General features: G+C 51.6%; 1 protein-coding gene across 1 annotated transcript in view; it reads right to left on the bottom strand.

The window, feature by feature from the left end:
- LOC143995704 (T-cell differentiation antigen CD6-like) overlaps positions 1–18,928 on the bottom strand; it is a 133,193-nt gene extending 114,265 nt beyond the window's left edge. The window contains exons 1-3 of the mRNA XM_077490452.1: positions 18,799–18,928; positions 13,403–13,705; positions 8,746–9,054 (exon numbers count right to left, since the gene is read on the bottom strand). Of these exons, the coding sequence (XP_077346578.1) occupies positions 8,746–9,054; positions 13,403–13,705; positions 18,799–18,874 (688 nt within the window). The 5' untranslated portion in view covers positions 18,875–18,928. The remainder of the gene's footprint in view (positions 1–8,745; positions 9,055–13,402; positions 13,706–18,798) is intronic.
- Between the last annotated feature and the right edge of the window lie 5,586 nt (positions 18,929–24,514).

Consider the following 24,514-nt stretch of genomic DNA (forward strand, 5'->3'; position numbering starts at 1 on the left):
CTCTTCCTCTGCTTACCTAATCCCCCCTCTTCTTTTACTTACCTAATTCCCCCTCTTCCTCTACTTACCTAACCCCCCCTCTTCCTCTGCTTACCTAATCCCCCCTCTTCTTTTACTTACCTAATTCCCCCTCTTCCTCTGTTTACCTAATCCCTACTCTTCCTCTGTTTACCTAATCCCCCCTCTTCCTCTGCTTACCCAATCCCCCCTCGTCCTCTGCTTACCTAATCCCCCCTCTTCCTCTACTTACCTAATCCCCCCTCGTCCTCTGCTTACCTAATCCCCCCTCGTCCTCTACTTACCTAATTCCACCTCGTCCTCTGCTTACCTAATCCCCCCTCTTCCTCTGCTTACCTAATCCCCCCTCTTCCTCTGCTTACCTAATCCCCCCTCGTCCTCTGCTTACCTAATCCCCCCTCGTCCTCTGTTTACCTAATCCCCCCTCTTCCTCTACTTACCTAATCCCCCTCTTCCTCTGTTTACCTAATCCCCCCTCTTCCTATTCTTACCTAATCCCCCCTCTTACTCTGTTTACCTAATCCCCCCTCTTCCTCTACTTACCTAATCCCCCCTCTTCCTCTGCTTACCTAATCCCGCATCTTCCTCTGTTTACCTTTTCCCCCCACATCCTCTGCTTACCTAATCCCCCCTCTTCCTCTATTTACCTAATCCCCCCTCTTCCTCTACTTACCTAATCCCCCCTCATCCTCTGCTTACCTAACTCCCCCTCTTCCTCTGCTTACCTAGTCCCCTTCGTCCTCTACTTACCTAATCTCCCCCCTCTTCCTCTACTTACCTAATCCCCCTCGTCCTCTGCTTACCTAATCCCCCTCGTCCTCTGCTTACCTAATCCCCCTCGTCCTCTGCTTACCTAATCCCCCTCGTCCTCTGCTTACCTAATCCCCCCTCTTCCTCTGCTTACCTAATCCCCCTCGTCCTCTGCTTACCTAATCCCCCTCGTCCTCTGCTTACCTAATCCCCCTCGTCCTCTGCTTACCTAATCCCCCTCGTCCTCTGCTTACCTAATCCCCCTCGTCCTCTGCTTACCTAATCCCCCTCTTCCTCTACTTACCTAATCCCCCTCTTCCTCTACTTACCTAATCCCCCCTCTTCCTCTACTTACCTAATCCCACTCTTCCTCTGCTTACCTAATCCCCCCCTCGTCCTCTGCTTACCTAATCCCCCCTCGTCCTCTGCTTACCTAATCCCCCCTCTTCCTCTATTTACCTAATCCCCCCTCTTCCTCTACTTACCTAATCCCCCTCTTCCTCTACTTACCTAATCCCCCCTCTTCCTCTACTTACCTAATCCCACTCGTCCTCTGCTTACCTAATCCCCCCTCGTCCTCTGCTTACCTAATCCCCCCCTCTTCCTCTGCTTACCTAATCCCCCCTCTTCCTCTACTTACCTAATCCCCCTCTTCCTCTGCTTACCTAATCCCCCCTCTTCCTTTACTTACCTAATCCCCCCTCTTCTTCTGCTTACCTAATCCCCCCTCTTCCTCTACTTACCTAATCCCCCCTCTTCCCCTGCTTACCTAATCCGGCCCTCTTCCTCTGTTTACCTAATCCCCCTGTTCCTCTACTTACCTAATCCCCCTCTCTTCCTCTGTTTACCTAATTCCCCCCCTCTCTTCCTCTGTTTACCTAATCCCCCCTCTTCCTCTGCTTACCTAATCCGGCCCTCTTCCTCTGTTTACCTAATTCCCCCTCTTCCTCTGCTTACCTAATCCGGCCCTCTTCCTCTGTTTACCTAATCCCCCCCTCTTCCTCTATTTACCTAATCCCCCCTCTTCCTCTACTTACCTAATCCCCCTCTTCCTCTACGTACCTAATCCCCCCTCTTCCTCTACTTACCTAATCCCACTCGTCCTCTGCTTACCTAATCCCCCCCTCGTCCTCTACTTACCTAATCCCCCCCTCGTCCTCTGCTTACCTAATCCCCCCCTCTTCCTCTGCTTACCTAATCCCCCCTCTTCCTCTGCTTACCTAATCCCCCCTCTTCCTCTACTTACCTAATCCCCCCCTCGTCCTCTGCTTACCTAATCCCCCCCTCTTCCTCTGCTTACCTAATCCCCCCTCTTCCTCTACTTACCTAATCCCCCTCTTCCTCTGCTTACCTAATCCCCCCTCTTCCTTTACTTACCTAATCCCCCCTCTTCCTCTGCTTACCTAATCCCCCCTCTTCCCCTGCTTACCTAATCCGGCCCTCTTCCTCTGTTTACCTAATCCCCCTGTTCCTCTACTTACCTAATCCCTCTCTCTTCCTCTGTTTACCTAATTCCCCCCCTCTCTTCCTCTGTTTACCTAATCCCCCCTCTTCCTCTGCTTACCTAATCCGGCCCTCTTCCTCTGTTTACCTAATTCCCCCTCTTCCTCTGCTTACCTAATCCGGCCCTCTTCCTCTGTTTACCTAATCCCCCCTCTTCCTCTATTTACCTAATCCCCCCTCTTCCTCTACTTACCTAATCCCCCTCTTCCTCTACGTACCTAATCCCCCCTCTTCCTCTACTTACCTAATCCCACTCGTCCTCTGCTTACCTAATCCCCCCCTCGTCCTCTACTTACCTAATCCCCCCCTCGTCCTCTGCTTACCTAATCCCCCCCTCTTCCTCTGCTTACCTAATCCCCCCTCTTCCTCTACTTACCTAATCCCCCTCTTCCTCTGCTTACCTAATCCCCCCTCTTCCTTTACTTACCTAATCCCCCCTCTTCCTCTGCTTACCTAATCCCCCCTCTTCCTCTACTTACCTAATCCCCCCTCTTCCCCTGCTTACCTAATCCGGCCCTCTTCCTCTGTTTACCTAATCCCCCTGTTCCTCTACTTACCTAATCCCTCTCTCTTCCTCTGTTTACCTAATTCCCCCCCTCTCTTCCTCTGTTTACCTAATCCCCCCTCTTCCTCTGCTTACCTAATCCGGCCCTCTTCCTCTGTTTACCTAATTCCCCCTCTTCCTCTGCTTACCTAATCCGGCCCTCTTCCTCTGTTTACCTAATCCCCCCTCTTCCTTTACTTACCTAATCCCCCCTCTTCCTCTGTTTACCTAACCCCCCCCTCTTCCTCTATTTACCTAATCCCCCCTCTTCCTCTACTTACCTAATCCCCCTCTTCCTCTACGTACCTAATCCCCCCTCTTCCTCTACTTACCTAATCCCACTCGTCCTCTGCTTACCTAATCCCCCCCTCGTCCTCTACTTACCTAATCCCCCCCTCGTCCTCTGCTTACCTAATCCCCCCCTCTTCCTCTGCTTACCTAATCCCCCCTCTTCCTCTGCTTACCTAATCCCCCCTCTTCCTCTACTTACCTAATCCCCCCCTCGTCCTCTGCTTACCTAATCCCCCCCTCTTCCTCTGCTTACCTAATCCCCCCTCTTCCTCTACTTACCTAATCCCCCTCTTCCTCTGCTTACCTAATCCCCCCTCTTCCTTTACTTACCTAATCCCCCCTCTTCCTCTGCTTACCTAATCCCCCCTCTTCCCCTGCTTACCTAATCCGGCCCTCTTCCTCTGTTTACCTAATCCCCCTGTTCCTCTACTTACCTAATCCCTCTCTCTTCCTCTGTTTACCTAATTCCCCCCCTCTCTTCCTCTGTTTACCTAATCCCCCCTCTTCCTCTGCTTACCTAATCCGGCCCTCTTCCTCTGTTTACCTAATTCCCCCTCTTCCTCTGCTTACCTAATCCGGCCCTCTTCCTCTGTTTACCTAATCCCCCCTCTTCCTCTATTTACCTAATCCCCCCTCTTCCTCTACTTACCTAATCCCCCTCTTCCTCTACGTACCTAATCCCCCCTCTTCCTCTACTTACCTAATCCCACTCGTCCTCTGCTTACCTAATCCCCCCCTCGTCCTCTACTTACCTAATCCCCCCCTCGTCCTCTGCTTACCTAATCCCCCCCTCTTCCTCTGCTTACCTAATCCCCCCTCTTCCTCTACTTACCTAATCCCCCTCTTCCTCTGCTTACCTAATCCCCCCTCTTCCTTTACTTACCTAATCCCCCCTCTTCCTCTGCTTACCTAATCCCCCCTCTTCCTCTACTTACCTAATCCCCCCTCTTCCCCTGCTTACCTAATCCGGCCCTCTTCCTCTGTTTACCTAATCCCCCTGTTCCTCTACTTACCTAATCCCTCTCTCTTCCTCTGTTTACCTAATTCCCCCCCTCTCTTCCTCTGTTTACCTAATCCCCCCTCTTCCTCTGCTTACCTAATCCGGCCCTCTTCCTCTGTTTACCTAATTCCCCCTCTTCCTCTGCTTACCTAATCCGGCCCTCTTCCTCTGTTTACCTAATCCCCCCTCTTCCTTTACTTACCTAATCCCCCCTCTTCCTCTGTTTACCTAACCCCCCTCTTCCTCTGCTTACCTACCCCCCCCCCCCCTCGTCCTCTGCTTACCTAATCCGGCCCTCTTCCTCTGTTTACCTAATTCCCCTTCTTCCTCTGTTTACCTAATCCCCCCCTCTTCCTCTACTTACCTAATCCCCCCTCTTCCTCTACTTACCTAATCCCCCTCTTCCTCTACTTACCTAATCCCCCCTCTTCCTCTACTTACCTAATCCCCCTCTTCCTCTACTTACCTAATCCCCCCTCTTCCTCTACTTACCTAATCCCCCCTCTTCCTCTACTTACCTAATCCCCCCTCGTCCTCTACTTACCTAATCCCCCCTCGTCCTCTACTTACCTAATCCCCCCTCGTCCTCTACTTACCTAATCCCCCCTCGTCCTCTACTTACCTAATCCCCCCTCGTCCTCTGCTTACCTAATCCCCCCCTCTTCCTCTGTTTACCTAATTCCCTCCCCCCCTCTCTTCCTCTGTTTACCAAATCCCCTCTCTTCCTCTGCTTACCTAATCCCGCTGACCTAGGTAGTCCCTATTACTTACCAACCTGGTGAATCCCCCTACCATATGACTGCTATAGCTTGTTTCAATCATTTGATCACCAGGACATGTAGTATCCACAATTGGTAGTCAAAAGCTATAAAGGATTTCATTTTTGACCTCCTGTTGAAAATAGAATACTCGTGTAGGGAACTGATGCCCTCTACTATTAGCTTTGACTATCCTGGTGTTATTTAGATACTAAGAGCAAAGTAGGTACTGACTCTGAGTTTCATTGGCACACCACAGTCTTTGCATTTGAGAAGCTGCATTCCAAGCTGGTTGGACAACAGTTGGAAGATCTCCCCATCATTGCAGATCTTGTCTTCAGGTATCCAACACAAAGACAAATGCGACATTGTCCCCGGGGACCCTGAAACTGGACTTCACTGCAACATGCACCTGGAGAGATCTCCAATTATAACTATATATACCCAGGTATATATACACACAATTCCCCCAGGACTCCTATTGGGCCCTTTGCTGATAATCCCGGTTTGTACATTGAATGTATGGACGGTTATTATTCTGTTCTTATAAAAAGATGGTATTATTTCTATACTGGTATACATCTATATACTTATGGTTAATATTATATGCTGGGTGCAGTAGTTCTGTTCCCATTGAATTTAATTAGAATACTAGTAAATTTCCCAGGGAAGGGAATCCCCTTTGTATTTAGTCAGGGCTCTGTCCAGGATGGAGGCCCTGTCCCTGTTGGGGGACCTGTCTTGGGTGGGCAGCTCTGTCCTGGGTGGAGGCCCTGTCCTGTCCTGGGTGGGTGCTCTGTCCCATTCTGAGTAGGTGTTCTGTCCTGGGTGGGGGTCCTGTCCTGGGTGGGGGACCTGTCCTGGGTGGGCAGCTCTGTGCTGGGTGGAGGCACTGTCCCTGTTGAGGGACCTGTCCTGGGTGGTTGCTCTGTCCTGGGTGGGGGTCCTGTCCTGTCCTGGGTGGGAGCCCTGTTCCGAATGGAGGCCCTCTCCCTGTTGGAGGACCTGCGCTGGGTGGGAAGCTCTGCCTTGGGTAAAGGTCCTGTCCCTGCTGGGGGACCTGTCCTGGGTGGGCAGCTCTGTCCTGAGTGGAGGCACTGTCCCTGTTGGGGGACCTGTCCTGGGTGGAGGTCCTGTCCCTGTTGGGGGACCTGTCCTGGGTGGGCAGCTCTGTCCTGGGTGGGTGCTCTGTCTTGTTCTGGGTGGGTGCTCTGTCCTGGGAGGGGGCCGACCCTATGCTGAGTTAGGGCCCTGTTCTGGATGCTCCTGTCCAGGGTGGGGGCCCTGTCTTGGGTGGAGGCACTGTCCCTGTTGGGGGACATGTCCTGGGTGGGCAGCTCTGTCCTGGGTGGAGGTCCTGTCCCTGTTTGTGGGACTTTTCCTGGGTGGGCAGCTCTGTCCTGGGTGGGTGCTCTGTCCCGTTCTGGGTGGGTGCTCTGTCCCGGGAGGGGGCCCGGCCCTGTGCTGAGTTAGGGCCCTGTTCTGGATGCTCCTGTCCAGGGTGGGGGCCTGTCCTGGGTGGAGGCACTGTCCCTGTTGGGGGACCTGGCCTGGGTGGGCAGCTCTGTCCTGGGTGGAGGCACTGTCCCTGTTGGGGGGCCTGTCCTGAGTGGAGGTCTTGTCCCTGTTGGGGGGGGACCTGTTCTGGGTGGGTTCTCTGTCCCGTTCTGGGTGGGTGCTCTGCCCTGGGAGGGGGCCCAGCCCTGTGCTGAGTGAGGGCCCTGTTCTGGGTGCTCCTGTACTGGGTGGACGTCCTGTCCTGGATGCTCTGTCCAGGGTGGAGGCCCTGTCCTGAGTGAAAGCCCTGTACTGTCCTGGGTGGAGGTCTTTCCCTGTTGGGGGACTTGTCCTGGGTGGACAGCTCTGTCCTGGGTGGGTGCTCTGTCCCGTTCTGGGTGGGTGCTCTGCCCTGGGAGGGGACCCGGCCCTGTGCTGAGTGGGGGCCCTGTCCTGGATGCTCTGTCCTGAGTGAAAGCCCTGTACTGTCCCGGGTGAAGGCTCTGCCAGCTTTATTATAAATCCCACACTTTCACTTAGGTAAATAAATATGAGAACAAGAATCTTCACTGTGGGTTTAGAGCAATCTCCTGTTTGGAAAGGCCATACCTCATAACGCCCCACCCCCCGTTCTGAAAAAAAGGGCTACACATTAAACGTTAAAGAGGACCCCCTGGCATGCCACATTTAGCATGTCATTTTTTTTTGGGGGGGGAGCAGATACCCTGTTTTTAGAGGCACCCAGATCCCACTTCCTCCCTGGCACCATGGCACTGGAAGGAAGATCACCTCTCCCCCCCCCCCACCCCCTCCTTGCAATCTTCTGGGACACGTCACAGGTCCCAGAAGATTGCCCAGGCCAGTCACAGCACGGCTCACACATGCGCAGTGCGCCCCCAGCTGTGCAGCCACAGCCGGGTGCCCACAGTTAGAATGCCGGCACTGCAGAGAGGAGGGGAGAGAAGTGCGGGGTGCTTTGTGCGCCCGCCTCGCTGGACCGCGGGACAGGTGAGTGTCTGATTATTAAATTTTATCAGATCCACTTTTTGTAGCTTCTGACTTTTAAATGGGCAGAACTCCGCTTCTTATAAACTATAAACTGAAGTGCAGAAATTTTTTAGCATCTCCTATGGGCTCTCCGGGAGTCTGGGGGTCCCAGGTAGCCCACCCACTTTTGTCCTGAAAAATCCACCACTCCAATCATCACTTTGTGTTTTGAAGGCTTCACCTGAACTGCCTTGAAGGTGAAGCAGCAGGTAGGTGCACACGGGATATTTTCTCAGCGTTCTGTAAGTCACTTGTGCTGCCAATGTGGCCTATTCATTGTCTTTCCACCTCCAAGAAGAAAAGAAGGTCCGGTGTGAGCAACCATTCATGGGGGTAACATGGAAGATATTACCTCCTACCCCAATCCATCTACATAGACCTTGGATATATTCTAGGCTTGTGCAATTCGTTTCGTAACGAATCGAAATTCGGCCGAATTTTGCATCTTTCGGACATTCGGATGCATCCGAATATCCGAATAAAAAAATAACAAATTACAACGAATACGAAAGAAATATAACGAATGAATTCGAATGAATTCGTCATGATTCGAAATTATTTCAACCGCATTCGAAATTATTTCAACCGCATTCGAAATTATTTCAACTGCATTCGAAATTATTTCAACATGATTCACATTATTTCAACCACATTCGAACATATTTTGTGACCCGACTTTAGGGCCATGTATCTCGGGGTCACTTGGTGCTAGACACTTCAAATTTGGATATGTTGTAGTGCTAGTATTATTGTGTTTGCATACCAAATTTGGAGTTTCTAGCTATAAGTGACCCCGAGATATGTGGCCCCAAAATCGGGTCGCAAAATGTTATTAGTTATTAGAGCAGAGAATAACATTTTGCGACCCGATTTTGGGGCCACATATCTCGGGGCCACTTATAGCTAGAAACCCCAAATTTGGTATGCAAACACAATAATACTAGCACTACAACATATCCAAATTTGAAGTGTCTAGCGCCAAGTGACCCCGAGATACATGGCCCTAAAGTCGGGTCACAAAATATTTTCGAATGTGGTTGAAATAATGTCGAATCGTGTTGAAATCATTTCGAATTCGGTAGAAATATTTTCGAATGTGGCCGATTTTTCGAATTCGGTAGAAAACTAAACGAAATCCGAAAACGAATTTAAGGAAGTTAACGAATATAACTAAACAAAATTAATGAATTAACGAATTAAAACGAAACTAAACAAATTTTTTCCTTTTGCACATGTCTATTCATACACATTAATTCGATATGAGTTTTGATTTCATCCCATTAAATGGATTCAGTCAGTTGCCCAATTTGACACCATCTGCAGATTGTAGCACTCACCTGTACACAGGACACCAGCGTGCTCCCTCTCGGTGCAGTCATGTCTCCTTTCTGATGGGCATTCCCATAGAAAACGTTCGGAACCCAAACATTTCACGTCATCCAAATGGATCTGTGGTGGTCCAACTCCAAAATGAGACGCTCCATAGGCCGCCAGTGCCGAACCGCAACCCAACTGCCGGCACGCGACTGCAGCGTCGAGGGCGTCCCAATGATCGTCACATACAGCTCCCCAAACATCATCCTTAAGAACCTCCACCCGACCGGCACAGGAACTGCCCCCTCCAGAGAGCCGCAGTTGGCGTTCCTCTGAGGAAAAGAGACAAAATACCGCTTTAAATGCATCAAATAGACGGCTGGTAGGAAGTCACATTCAGCGTGTTTCTAGGGCTGCATTCCCACCTGAGCAGAGAGATTTTCAGACTTGTAAGTGAATGAGGCCTAATAGCTACATCATGACCTGGATCAATGATGACCGTCACCGTGATCTCGTATATGGCTCTCTGGGGGGATCACACCTTCATTTTATATAGTCAATCCCTGGAATACGGCTCAGAGAGTGATAAACTCCTTTATATAATCCAGTAACAAGAGAAATTCTACTTCTTCCCATATTATTTCTATCAACCTCAATTTCTCTAATGTTCCAGGCCTGAAGAATGTTCTGCCCTTCATGGAAGAGTGACAAGAAGAAAGACATTGGAGAAAGAAAGTCATAAGAAGTCCTGTTTGTAGTTTGTGAGAAGCCATGTGGGGGAGGGGGCAGAAAACATGTGGAAGAAGGTGATCTGGTCAGAGGAGACCAAAATTCTACTTTATGGCCTAAAAAGCAAAACGCTATGTGTGGGGGAAACTAACACTGCCCATCCCCCTGAACACACCATCCCCACCGTGAGACATGGTGGTGGCAGCATCATGTGGTGGGGATGGTTTTCTTCAGCAGGGACAGGGAACGCTGGTCAGAGTTGATGGGAAGATGAATGGAGACAAACACAGGACAATCTTAGAAGAAAACCTGTAAAGCCGCGTACACACGCTCAAACTTTCCATCTTAAAAGGTCTGACAGAATCATTTAACCGGTTCCCGACCGGCGCACGCCGATGTACGTCGGCAGAATGGCACGGGCAGGCATATTGGCGTACAGGTACGTAGATCTTTAATGCCGCCCTGCGATCGCGAGCTGGTCGGGACCCCCCGTGAATCCGGTCACGGGTCCCGCGGACTCGATCGCCGCAGGCATACCCGCGATCGTCTCACGGGGGCGGCTGAACAAGGAAATGCCGTTGTAAACAGCATTTCCCTATTCTGCCTAGCAACTAGTGATGCTGATCTCTGCTCCATGTGATTGGAGCAGAGATCAGTGTTCACTAAATGAAAGCCCAGCCCCCAACAGTTAGTAACAGGCCCCTAGAAACACTTAACCCCTACACTGCCACCCACTGGTTAACCCCTTCACTGCCAGTGTCATTTACACAGGAATCACTGCATTTATATAGCACTGATTGCTGTATAAATGACAATGGTCCCAAAAATGTGTCAAAAATGTCCGATGGGTCCCCCACAATGTCGCAGTCACAATAAAAATCGCTGATCGCCGCCATTACTAGTAAAAAATTATTATTAATAAAAATGCCATAAAACTATCCCCTATTTTGTAAACGCCATAACTTTTGCGCAAACCAATCAATAATCGCTTATTGCGTTTTTTTTAACCAAAAATATGTAGAAGAATACGTATCGGCCTAAACTGAGGGAAAATTATTTTTTTTATATATTTTTGGGGGATATTTATTATAACAAAAAGTGAAAAATAATGCGTTTTTTTTTTTCGAAATTGACGCTCTATTTTTGTTTATAGCGCAAAAAATAAAAACCGCAGAGGTGATCAAATACCACCAAAAGAAAGCTCTATTTGTGGGGAAAAAAAGCACATCAATTTTGTTTGGGAGCCACGTCGCATGACCGCGCAATTGTCAGTTAAAGCGGCGATGCGCCAAATCGCAAAAAGTGGTCTGGTCTTTGACCAGCAAAATGGTCCGGGGCTGAAAGTGGTTAATCGGATATTCCGATCGTGTGTGTGGGCTTCATCTGACTTTTTTTTTTTTTTTCAAAAATTCTGACAGACCTAGAAATAGAACATGTTTTAAATCTTTCCAACGGAATCAATTCCTATCGGGAAAAAACGTTCGTCTGCATGCTATTCCGACGGACCAAATACGACGCAGGGGCAGCTTTTGGCTACTGGCTATTGAGCTTCCTTTTCTAGTCCCGACGCACGTCATCGCGTTCTAAACGAACGGACTTTGGTGTGATCGTGTGTAGGCAAGTCCGTTTCAGCGGAACTCAGTCGAAAAGACGTTTATTCTGACGGAAAGTCCGGTCGTGTGTACGCGGCATTAGAGTCCGCAAAAGACTTGAGACCGGGGCAGAGGACAACAGCAGGACAACGACCCGAAACATCCAGCCAGAGCTACAATGGAATGGTTTACATCAAAGCATATTCATGTGTTAGAATGGCCCAGTCACAGTCCAGACCTAAATCCCATTGAGAATCTGTGGCCAGACTTGAAAATTGCTGATCACAGACGCTCTCCATCCAATCTGACAGAGCTTGAGATATTCTACAAAGAAGAAGAATGGGCAGAAATGTCCTCTCTAGATGGGCAAAGCTGGTAGAGACCCCCCAAAAAGACTTGTAGAGAAAGGGGGTTCTACAAAGTATTGACTCCGGGGGGCGCCATACAAATGCCCCTCCCCCCACACTTTTCACATATTTATTTGTATCATTTATAATTTTCCTTCCACTTCACAATTATGTGACACTTTGTGTTGGTCCATCACATAAAATCCCAATAAAATACATTTGTGTTTTTGGTTGTAACAAAATGTAGGGAGTTTCACGGGGTATGAATACTTTTTCCAGGCACTGTATTCTCCATCTTCTACACTACTGAAGATCTGAAATATTCTGCATGTGATGTATATGTAGCTATATATATATAGGGTCACTGTTACGATCCCTAGTGTCACTTACCTGCGCAGCATATGTCGGAGGGTTACTGTTAGGGTCTCCAGTGTCACTTACCTGTATAGTATTTAGAGGGTCAGGGTTAGAGCCCCTCAGGCATGTAGGTCCTGAGTGGGGGCCCTGTCCTGGATGTTATGTCCAGGGTGGGGGCCCTGTCTTGGATTTAGAGGGTCAGGGTTAGAGTCCCTCAGGTATGTAGGTCCTGAGTGGGGGCCCTGTCCTGGATGTTCTGTCCAGGGTGGGGGCCCTGTCCTGGATTTAGAGGGTCAGGGTTAGAGCCCCTCAGGTATGTAGGTCCTGAGTGGGGGCCCTGTCCTGGATGTTCTGTCCAGGGTGGGGGCCCTGTCCTTGATTTAGAGGCTCAGGGTTAGAGTCCCTCAGGTATGTAGGTCCTGAGTGGGGGCCCTGTCCCGGATGTTCGGTCCAGGGTGGGGGCCCTGTCCTGGATTTAGAGGGTCAGGGTTAGAGCCACTCAGGCATGTAGGTCCTGAGTGGGGGCCCTGTCCTGGATGTTCTGTCCAGGTTGGGGGCCCTTTCCTGGATTTAGAGGGTCAGGGTTAGAGCCACTCAGGCATGTAGGTCCTGAGTGTGGGCCCTGTCCTGGATGTTCTGTCCACGGTGGGGGCCCTGTCCCGGATTTAGAGGGTCAGGGTTATAGTCCCTCAGGTATGTAGGTCCTGAGTGGGGGCCCTGTCCTGGATGTTCTGTCCAGGGTGGGGGCCCTGTTCTGGATTTAGAGGGTCAGGGTTAGAGTCCCTCAGGCATGTAGGTCCTGAGTGGGGGCCCTGCCCCGGATGTTCTGTCCAGGGTGGGGTCCCTGTCCTGCATTTAGAGGGTCAGGGTTAGAGTCCCTCAGGCATGTAGGTCCTGAGTGGGGGCCCTGTCCTGGATGTTCTGTCCAGGGTGGGGGCCCTGTCCTGGATTTAGAGGGTCAGGGTTAGAGCCCCTCAGGCATGTAGGTCCTGAGTGGGGGCCCTGTCCTGGATGTTCTGTTCAGGGTGGGGGCCCTGTTCTGGATTTAGAGGGTCAGGGTTAGAGCCCCTCGGGTATGTAGGTCCTGAGTGGGGGCTCTGTCCTGGATGTTCTGTTCAGGGTGGGGGCCCTGTTCTGGATTTAGAGGGTCAGGGTTAGAGCCCCTCGGGTATGTAGGTCCTGAGTGGGGGCCCTGTCCTGGATGTTCTGTCCAGGGTGGGGGCCCTGTTCTGGATTTAGAGGGTCAGGGTTAGAGTCCCTCAGGCATGTAGGTCCTGAGTGGGGGCCCTGTCCTGGATGTTCTGTCCAGGGTGGGGGCCCTGTTCTGGATTTAGAGGGTCAGGGTTAGAGTCCCTCAGGCATGTAGGTCCTGAGTGGGGACCCTGTCCTGGATGTTCTGTCCAGGGTGGGGGCCCTGTCCTGGATTTAGAGGGTCAGGGTTAGAGTCCCTCAGGCATGTAGGTCCTGAGTGGGGGCCCTGTCCCAGATGTTCTGTCCAGGGTGGGGGGCCCTGTCCTGGATTTAGAGGGTCAGGGTTAGAGCCCCTCAGGTATGTAGGTCCTGAGTGGGGGCCCTGTCCTGGATATTCTGTCCAGGGTGGGGGCCCTGTCCTGGACTTAGAGGGTCAGGGTTAGAGCCCCTCAGGTATGACTTACCTGCACAGTATAAGAAAGCAGCTCCATCACACTTAGCAGCTGGAATAGGTGAGACACTGCAGTTCCTCCAATCCTCCAGTATGGGGCAGGAAACATTCAGTGCAGTGGAGGAGTTGTAGAGCGGGCGAAGCTCTATAGGATGATCTGATATTGGAGGTCCACACTTCATCTCTCTACAGATCAGAGACACTAAGTCCTGAGTGAAATATGTTATACACAATGGCAGCCAACTGTTCCCATGTCCGTGCTGAATGACCCCTTCACACCGCTTGTCACCGCCATCAAATCGAAGAAACGGGAAATCTGAGAATGAAAAGGAAAATTATATAAGACATAAAAATCCAACAAAAACCACAGAAAAAAATAAAGACCTCAACATACAAAAGAAAATTCCACACAAGAGAAGGAAAAATTCACAATAAGAGAATGGAAATCATTGCCAGTCCATTGTCCACCCCAAGACCCGCCAGTCCATAATCCCGGCACAGCCTACAGAGATGACTGGTGACCCCTCTCCAGCGGTTGTGGACAGTTCTCCAGCGGTTGTGGACAGTTCTCCAGCGGTTGTGGACAGTTCACCAGCCGTTGTGGACCGTTCTCCAGCGGTTGTGGACAGTTCTCCAGCCGTTGTGGACCGTTCTCCAGCCGTTGTGGACAGTTCTCCAGCCGTTGTGGACAGTTCTCCAGCCGTTGTGGACTGTTCTCCAGCCGTTGTGGACAGTTCTCCAGCCGTTGTGGACAGTTCTCCAGCCGTTGTGGACAGTTCTCCAGCCGTTGTGGACAGTTCTCCAGCCGTTGTGGACTGTTCTCCAGCCGTTGTGGACAGTTCTCCAGCCGTTGTGGACCGTTCTCCAGCCGTTGTGGACAGTTCTCCAGCCGTTGTGGACAGTTCTCCAGCCGTTGTGGACAGTTCTCCAGCAGTTCTGGACAGTTCTCCAGCCGTTGTGGACAGTTCTCCAGTGGTTGTGAACAGTTCTCCAGCGGTTGTGGACAGTTCTCCAGCAGTTGTGGACAGTTCTCCAGCAGTTGTGGACAGTTCTCCAGCCGTTGTGGACAGTTCTCCAGCCGTTGTGGACAGTTCTCCAGCCGTTGTGGACAGTTCTCCAGCGGTTGTGGACAGTTCTCCAGCGGTTGTGGACCGTTCTCCAGCGGTTGTGGACAGTTCTCCAGCCGTTGTGGACAGTTCTCCAGCCGTTGTGGACAGTTCTGCAGCGGCTGTGGACAGTTCTCCAGCCGTTGTGGACAGTTCTCCAGCCGTTGTGGACAGTTCTCCAGCCGTTGTGGACAGTTCTCCAGCGGTTCTGGACAGTTCTCCAGCGGTTGTGGACAGTTCTCCAGCCGTTGTGGACAGTTCTCCAGCGGTTGTGGACAGTTCTCCAGCGGTTGTGGACAGTTCTCCAGCCGTTGTGGACAGTTCTCCAGCCGTTGTGGACAGTTCTCCAGCCGTTGTGGACAGTTCTCCAGTGGTTGTGGACAGTTCTCCAGTGGTTCTGGACAGTTCTCCAGCCGTTGTGGACAGTTCTCCAGCGGTTGTGAACAGTTCTCCAGTGGTTCTGGACAGTTCTCCAGCAGTTGTGGACAGTTCTCCAGCAGTTGTGGACAGTTCTCCAGCCGTTGTGGACAGTTCTCCAGCTGTTGTGGACAGTTCTCCAGCGGTTGTGGACAGTTCTCCAGCGGTTGTGGACAGTTCTCCAGTGGTTGTGGACAGTTCTCCAGCCGTTGTGGACAGTTCTCCAGCCGTTGTGGACAGTTCTCCAGCGGTTGTGGACAGTTTTCCAGTGGTTGTGGACAGTTCTCCAGCAGTTGTGGACAGTTCTCCAGCCGTTGTGGACAGTTCTCCAGCGGTTGTGGACAGTTTTTCAGTGGTTGTGGACAGTTCTCCAGCAGTTGTGGACAGTTCTCCAGCCGTTGTGGACAGTTCTCCAGCCGTTGTGGACAGTTCTCCAGCCGTTGTGGACAGTTCTCCAGCCGTTGTGGACAGTTCTCCAGCCGTTGTGGACAGTTCTCCAGCCGTTGTGGACAGTTCTCCAGCCGTTGTGGACAGTTCTCCAGCCGTTGTGGACAGTTCTCCAGCGGTTGTGGACAGTTCTCTAGCGGTTGTGGACAGTTCTCCAGCCGTTGTGGACAGTTCTCCAGCCGTTGTGGACAGTTCTCCAGCCGTTGTGGACAGTTGGGTTAATAATAATAATAATAGAGGAGAATCTCTGTGTACAAATTGTGTGAATATTCAGGTATCAGCGAATTCCCATTGATGTATTCCACCCGCAGATGATTGAAAATGGAAAGTGAAGAGGAATGAAGTTTTCGGGTGATTTGAATGTTCATAAAATTTATTGAGTAAAGACTTGGGGCTCCCTCCATACTCTCCTATGTTCTGGTGTTATTGAGTAGGGACTCTCAGGACCTTTAGTTAATTAGTCGGTGTTGATTACTGTACCTACGTCTTGGGGCTCCCTCTTTGATCACCCATGTTTTGCCCTAATTGAACAGAATGACCATAGGAGGGTTAGGCTCAGATCCATACTAAGCCATTCCAGAGGCCTCCTTTCTAGTGGGGTTAGGTTGGAAGGCTATGATTTGGTTCTGGTTAAGATACGGAATGCCACCACGCCTCTCTCTGCCAATCCCTCCACTGGTCTGCATTCAGTGTCCTCCACCCCTCTCTACCAATCCCTCCACTGGTCTCCATTCAGTGTCCTCCACCCCTCTCTACCAATCCCTCCACTGACCTCCATTCAGTGTCCTCCATCCCTCTCTACCAATCCCTCCACTGACCTCAATTTAGTGTCCTCCACCCCTCTCTACCAATCCCTCCACTGGCTTCCATTCAGTGTCCTCCACCCCTCTCTGCCAATCCCTCCACTGGCCTCCATTCAGTATCCTCCACCCCTCTCTACCAATCCCTCCACTGGCCTCCATTCAGTGTCCTCCACCCCTCTCTACCAATCCCTCCACTGGTCTCCATTCAGTGTCCTCCACCCCTCTCTACCAATCCCTCCACTGACCTCCATTCAGTGTCCTCCACCCCTCTCTGCTAAGCCCTCCACTGACCTCCATTCAGTGTCCTCCACCCCTCTCTGCCAATCCCTCCACTGGCTGCCATTCAGTGTCCTCCACCCCTCTCTACCAATCCCTCCACTGGTCTCCATTCAGTGTCCTCCACCCCTCTCTACCAATCCCTCCACTGGCTTCCATTCAGTGTCCTCCACCCCTCTCTACCAATCCCTCCACTGACCTCCATTCAGTGTCCTCCACCCCTCTCGGCCAATCCTTCCACTGGCTTCCATTCTGTGTCCTCCACCCCTCTCTGCCAATCCCTCCACTGGCCTCCATTCAGTGTCCTCCACCCCTCTCTACCAATCCCTCCACTGATCTCCATTCAGTGTCCTCCACCCCTCTCTACCAATCCCTCCACTGGTCTCCATTCAGTGTCCTCCACCCCTCTCTACCAATCCCTCCACTGGCCTCCATTCAGTGTCCTCCACCCCTCTCTACCAATCCCTACACTGGCCTCCATTCAGTGTCCTCCATCCCTCTCTACCAATCCCTCCACTGGCCTCCATTCAGTATACCATGTCCGCTGCCACCCCTCTGTCCAAGTTTACCACATCCACAGCCACCCCTCTGTCCAAGTATACCACATCCACAGCCACCTCTCTGTCCAAGTATATCATCTCCACAGCCACCCCTCTGTCCAAGTATACCACATCCACAGCCACCCCTCTGTCCAAGTATACCACGTCCACCGCCACCCCTCTGTCCAAGTATACCACGTCCACCGCCACCCCTCTGTCCAAGTATACCACATCCACAGCCACCCCTCTGTCCAAGTATACCACGTCCACCGCCACCCCTCTGTCCAAGTATACCACGTCCACCGCCACCCCTCTGTCCAAGTATACCACATCCACAGCCACCCCTCTGTCCAAGTATACCACGTCCACAGCCACCCCTCTGTCCAAGTATACCACATCCACAGCCACCCCTCTGTCCAAGTATACCACATCCACAGCCACCCCTCTGTCCAAGTATACCACATCCACAGCCACCCCTCTGTCCAAGTATACCACATCCACAGCCACCCCTCTGTCCAAGTATACCACGTCCACCACCACCCCTCTGTCCAAGTATACCACATCCACAGCCACCCCTCTGTCCAAGTATACCACATCCACAGCCACCCCTCTGTCCAAGTATACCACATCCACAGCCACCTCTCTGTCCAAGTATACCACATCCACAGCCACCTCTCTGTCCAAGTATATCATCTCCACAGCCACCCCTCTGTCCAAGTATACCACATCCACCCCTCTGTCCAAGTATATCACATCCACAGCCAACCCTCTGTCCAAGTATACCACATCCACAGCCACCCCTCTGTCCAAGTATACCACATCCACAGCCACCTCTCTGTCCAAGTATATCATCTCCACATCCACCCCTCTGTCCAAGTATATCACATCCACAGCCAACCTTCTGTCCAAGTATACCACGTCCACCGCCACCCCTCTGTCCAAGTATACCACGTCCACCGCCACCCCTCTGTCCAAGTATACCATGTCCACAGCCACCCCTTTAAATTCTATACTTATACCATGCAACCCCCCTTGGGCCTACAAGCCTTAGACTGGTCTGGAGTCTAGGGTGACTTTACATCAAACAACAAAATTGAGACACCATTGCTAGAAGGCAAAGAACATTTTTCTGTGGTATTGTATCAGAGCACCCAAAACCCATTATGGCCAAATCAGCACCTCAATAGGCATGGCCTCGTACACAAATATATAGAATATGGTGGCCTATTAAACCCCCAAGAAATTCCCGCCATTGAAGTGCTGATTTGTCGATAACGGGTGATTGGTGCTTTGATATATTACGAGAGATGCGCTTTCATTTCCGTCTAGCAATGGCGACTCGATTGAAATTCTCTGAAGTTTTATACTTCCTCATAAAAAAGACAACGAGGTTACTTTGTGAATGGATGTGGCTACCACCTATATCACCGTTCTCTGGCAGTCACTGTGGTCTCTTATAAAACCCTCGAACATCCTTCCTACTATCAGACTAACATATCTGTAATTACGGCGTCGACATTGGCAGAACATTGGCTTTGGTGCCATGACAGCCATTAACTAACAATGGAAACCAAAGGCTTAGACATGTGGTTCTTCTCTTCGCTCACAGCTATAAATCGCCTTTCTTTTATTATTAGTTGCTCCAATGACAAAAGGAACAGATAAAAATAAGAAGTAAAATTCATCTTCAATAACCAATTGTACCGCATCTATGTCTGGATTGTGCCTCTCACTACAACAAGGAATGTCTGAAATCATTCAGTAAAGCAGTTCATGTCAGTTTGTTTTAGAACGACCCAATGCGGTCAGCCTTCTACTCACCCGTCAGTCCAGCACCAGCCGCCGCGCACATCCAAAGTAGATGAAAGTAAAATGTGTCCAGTGGTTTGGTGGCCATAACCTCCAGCAAGCCTCAGTCTCTTCTCCGCCTACACCCCCGTACTACCTTGTCTTTCAGTTTTTGTGGCTGGTGTTTTGCAGGAAGTAGATGAAAAGGCATGTAGGTCGGGTGAATTACAGGAGGTGGTGAGCTCTTGTGGTTTTCTGCATTTGCAGCTACTAGTTGTGCAGCTGTGCTTTCCTGAATTTGTAAAATTCATTGTACCTGGGCCCCATGTCTAAACAAATACAGAGGTAAAATCAGGGAAGTACACTGCTCTCACCCCTTTTAGTGTGTGTCACAGGTAAGTGCCCCCGGCAAGAGGTATGGACTGTAAAGTCTAAGGAGCATCAAACCCACCGTGTGGCACGGGTTTCTATGAGGGACACTCCTGAATCTGAGCTCCAGTTCAGTGTGCAGATTGAGCTGTAACATTGGCATTCTAGTATACTCTATAAGGTCTCATTGCCACAATACATACATTACAACCATAAACTGGCATATGGAAGAACTACCGAGAACCAAACCAGCTATTTCTGTTCAGGTGTTATCCTGAGGCTCTAAGTAAAATGTTTAGTGTTGTGATGTAATAAACATGTTCAAAGAGCCCATGAATTCCAGCAGACAACACAAAAAAAAAATCCAAGAACAGCATGCATATAGTGAGACACTAGGAGTACTGGGGAACCAAAAGAAGGGGGTGAATGGCAGCACTGAGACATTGGGAACACTGGGGAACCCAAGGAAAGAGGTGAATGGCAGCACTGAGATACTGGGAGCACTGGGGAACCAAAGGAAGGGGGTGAATGGCAGCACTGAGACATTGGGAACACTGGGGAACCCAAGGAAAGAGGTGAATGGCAGCACTGAGATACTGGGAGCACTGGAGAACCCAAGGAAGGAGGTGAATGGCAGCACTGAGACATGGGGAACACTGGGGAACCCAAGGAAAGAGGTGAATGGCAGCACTGAGATACTGGGAGCACTAGGGAACCCAAGGAAGGAGGTGGATGGCAGCACTGAGACATTGGGAGCACTAGGGAACCCAAGGAAGGAGGTGAATGGCAGCACTGAGACATCGGGAGCACTAAGTAACCCAAGGAAGGAGGTGAATGGCAGCACTGAGACATGGGAGCACTAGGGAACCCAAGGAAGGAGGCGGATGGCAGCACTGAGACATTGGGAGCACTAAGTAACCCAAGGAAGGAGGTGAATGGCAGCACTGAGACATGGGAGCACTAGGGAACCCAAGGAAGGAGGTGGATGGCAGCACTGAGACATTGGGAGCACTAGGGAACCCAAGGAAGGAGGTTAATGGCAGCACTGAGACACTGGGAACACTGGGGTACCCAAGGAAGGAGGTGAATGGCAGCACTGAGACATTGGGAACACTGGGGAACCCAAGGAAGGAGGTGGATGGCAGCACTGAGACATTGGGAGCACTAGGGAACCCAAGGAAGAAGGTGAATGGCAGCACTGAGATACTGGGAGCACTAGGGAACCCAAGGAAGGAGGTGGATGGCAGCACTGAGACATTGGGAGCACTAGGGAACCCAAGGAAGGAGGTGAATGGCAGCACTGAGACATCGGGAGCACTAAGTAACCCAAGGAAGGAGGTGAATGGCAGCACTGAGACATGGGAGCACTAGGGAACCCAAGGAAGGAGGTGGATGGCAGCACTGAGACATTGGGAGCACTAAGTAACCCAAGGAAGGAGGTGAATGGCAGCACTGAGACATGGGAGCACTAGGGAACCCAAGGAAGGAGGTGGATGGCAGCACTGAGACATTGGGAGCACTAGGGAACCCAAGGAAGGAGGTTAATGGCAGCACTGAGACATGGGAGCACTAGGGAACCCAAGGAAGGAGGTGGATGGCAGCACTGAGACATGGGAGCACTAGGGAACCCAAGGAAGGAGGTGGATGGCAGCACTGAGACATTGGGAGCACTAGGGAACCCAAGGAAGGAGGTGAATGGCAGCACTGAGACATCGGGAGCACTAAGTAACCCAAGGAAGGAGGTGAATGGCAGCACTGAGACATTGGGAGCACTAGGGAACCCAAGGAAGGAGGTGGATGGCAGCACTGAGACATTGGGAGCACTAAGTAACCCAAGGAAGGAGGTGAATGGCAGCACTGAGACATGGGAGCACTAGGGAACCCAAGGAAGGAGGTGGATGGCAGCACTGAGACATTGGGAGCACTAGGGAACCCAAGGAAGGAGGTTAATGGCAGCACTGAGACACTGGGAACACTGGGGTACCCAAGGAAGGAGGTGAATGGCAGCACTGAGACATTGGGAACACTGGGGAACCCAAGGAAGGAGGTGAATGGCAGCACTGAGACATGGGAGCACTAGGGAACCCAAGGAAGGAGGTGGATGGCAGCACTGAGACATTGGGAGCACTAGGGAACCCAAGGAAGGAGGTGAATGGCAGCACTGAGACATCGGGAGCACTAAGTAACCCAAGGAAGGAGGTGAATGGCAGCACTGAGACATGGGAGCACTAGGGAACCCAAGGAAGGAGGTGGATGGCAGCACTGAGACATTGGGAGCACTAAGTAACCCAAGGAAGGAGGTGAATGGCAGCACTGAGACATGGGAGCACTAGGGAACCCAAGGAAGGAGGTGGATGGCAGCACTGAGACATTGGGAGAACTAGGGAACCCAAGGAAGGAGGTTAATGGCAGCACTGAGACACTGGGAACACTGGGGTACCCAAGGAAGGAGGTGAATGGCAGCACTGAGACATTGGGAACACTGGGGAACCCAAGGAAGGAGGTGAATGGCAGCACTGAGACATGGGAGCACTAGGGAACCCAAGGAAGGAGGTGGATGGCAGCACTGAGACATTGGGAGCACTAGGGAACCCAAGGAAGAAGGTGAATGGCAGCACTGAGATACTGGGAGCACTAGGGAACCCAAGGAAGGAGGTGGATGGCAGCACTGAGACATTGGGAGCACTAGGGAACCCAAGGAAGGAGGTGAATGGCAGCACTGAGACATCGGGAGCACTAAGTAACCCAAGGAAGGAGGTGAATGGCAGCACTGAGACATGGGAGCACTAGGGAACCCAAGGAAGGAGGCGGATGGCAGCACTGAGACATTGGGAGCACTAAGTAACCCAAGGAAGGAGGTGAATGGCAGCACTGAGACATGGGAGCACTAGGGAACCCAAGGAAGGAGGTGGATGGCAGCACTGAGACATTGGGAGCACTAGGGAACCCAAGGAAGGAGGTTAATGGCAGCACTGAGACACTGGGAACACTGGGGTACCCAAGGAAGGAGGTGAATGGCAGCACTGAGACATTGGGAACACTGGGGAACCCAAGGAAGGAGGTGAATGGCAGCACTGAGACATGGGAGCACTAGGGAACCCAAGGAAGGAGGTGGATGGCAGCACTGAGACATTGGGAGCACTAGGGAACCCAAGGAAGAAGGTGAATGGCAGCACTGAGATACTGGGAGCACTAGGGAACCCAAGGAAGGAGGTGGATGGCAGCACTGAGACATTGGGAGCACTAGGGAACCCAAGGAAGGAGGTGAATGGCAGCACTGAGACATCGGGAGCACTAAGTAACCCAAGGAAGGAGGTGAATGGCAGCACTGAGACATGGGAGCACTAGGGAACCCAAGGAAGGAGGTGGATGGCAGCACTGAGACATTGGGAGCACTAAGTAACCCAAGGAAGGAGGTGAATGGCAGCACTGAGACATGGGAGCACTAGGGAACCCAAGGAAGGAGGTGGATGGCAGCACTGAGACATTGGGAGCACTAGGGAACCCAAGGAAGGAGGTTAATGGCAGCACTGAGACACTGGGAACACTGGGGTACCCAAGGAAGGAGGTGAATGGCAGCACTGAGACATTGGGAACACTGGGGAACCCAAGGAAGGAGGTGAATGGCAGCACTGAGACATGGGAGCACTAGGGAACCCAAGGAAGGAGGTGGATGGCAGCACTGAGACATTGGGAGCACTAGGGAACCCAAGGAAGGAGGTGAATGGCAGCACTGAGACATTGGGAACACTGGGGAACCCAAGGAAAGAGGTGAATGGCAGCACTGAGATACTGGGAGCACTGGAGAACCCAAGGAAGGAGGTGAATGGCAGCACTGAGACATGGGGAACACTGGGGAACCCAAGGAAAGAGGTGAATGGCAGCACTGAGATACTGGGAGCACTAGGGAACCCAAGGAAGGAGGTGGATGGCAGCACTGAGACATTGGGAGCACTAGGGAACCCAAGGAAGGAGGTGAATGGCAGCACTGAGACATCGGGAGCACTAAGTAACCCAAGGAAGGAGGTGAATGGCAGCACTGAGACATGGGAGCACTAGGGAACCCAAGGAAGGAGGCGGATGGCAGCACTGAGACATTGGGAGCACTAAGTAACCCAAGGAAGGAGGTGAATGGCAGCACTGAGACATGGGAGCACTAGGGAACCCAAGGAAGGAGGTGGATGGCAGCACTGAGACATTGGGAGCACTAGGGAACCCAAGGAAGGAGGTTAATGGCAGCACTGAGACACTGGGAACACTGGGGTACCCAAGGAAGGAGGTGAATGGCAGCACTGAGACATTGGGAACACTGGGGAACCCAAGGAAGGAGGTGGATGGCAGCACTGAGACATTGGGAGCACTAGGGAACCCAAGGAAGAAGGTGAATGGCAGCACTGAGATACTGGGAGCACTAGGGAACCCAAGGAAGGAGGTGGATGGCAGCACTGAGACATTGGGAGCACTAGGGAACCCAAGGAAGGAGGTGAATGGCAGCACTGAGACATCGGGAGCACTAAGTAACCCAAGGAAGGAGGTGAATGGCAGCACTGAGACATGGGAGCACTAGGGAACCCAAGGAAGGAGGTGGATGGCAGCACTGAGACATTGGGAGCACTAAGTAACCCAAGGAAGGAGGTGAATGGCAGCACTGAGACATGGGAGCACTAGGGAACCCAAGGAAGGAGGTGGATGGCAGCACTGAGACATTGGGAGCACTAGGGAACCCAAGGAAGGAGGTTAATGGCAGCACTGAGACACTGGGAACACTGGGGTACCCAAGGAAGGAGGTGAATGGCAGCACTGAGACATTGGGAACACTGGGGAACCCAAGGAAGGAGGTGAATGGCAGCACTGAGACATGGGAGCACTAGGGAACCCAAGGAAGGAGGTGGATGGCAGCACTGAGACATTGGGAGCACTAGGGAACCCAAGGAAGGAGGTGAATGGCAGCACTGAGACATCGGGAGCACTAAGTAACCCAAGGAAGGAGGTGAATGGCAGCACTGAGACATGGGAGCACTAGGGAACCCAAGGAAGGAGGTGGATGGCAGCACTGAGACATTGGGAGCACTAAGTAACCCAAGGAAGGAGGTGAATGGCAGCACTGAGACATGGGAGCACTAGGGAACCCAAGGAAGGAGGTTAATGGCAGCACTGAGACACTGGGAACACTGGGGTACCCAAGGAAGGAGGTGAATGGCAGCACTGAGACATTGGGAACACTGGGGAACCCAAGGAAGGAGGTGGATGGCAGCACTGAGACATTGGGAGCACTAGGGAACCCAAGGAAGAAGGTGAATGGCAGCACTGAGATACTGGGAGCACTAGGGAACCCAAGGAAGGAGGTGGATGGCAGCACTGAGACATTGGGAGCACTAGG

This window comes from Lithobates pipiens, unplaced genomic scaffold, assembly GCF_037356315.1.
Source record: "Lithobates pipiens isolate NorthernLeopardFrog02 unplaced genomic scaffold, aLitPip1_a1.2 Scaffold_185, whole genome shotgun sequence".
In the NCBI taxonomy this organism is placed as follows: domain Eukaryota; kingdom Metazoa; phylum Chordata; class Amphibia; order Anura; family Ranidae; genus Lithobates; species Lithobates pipiens.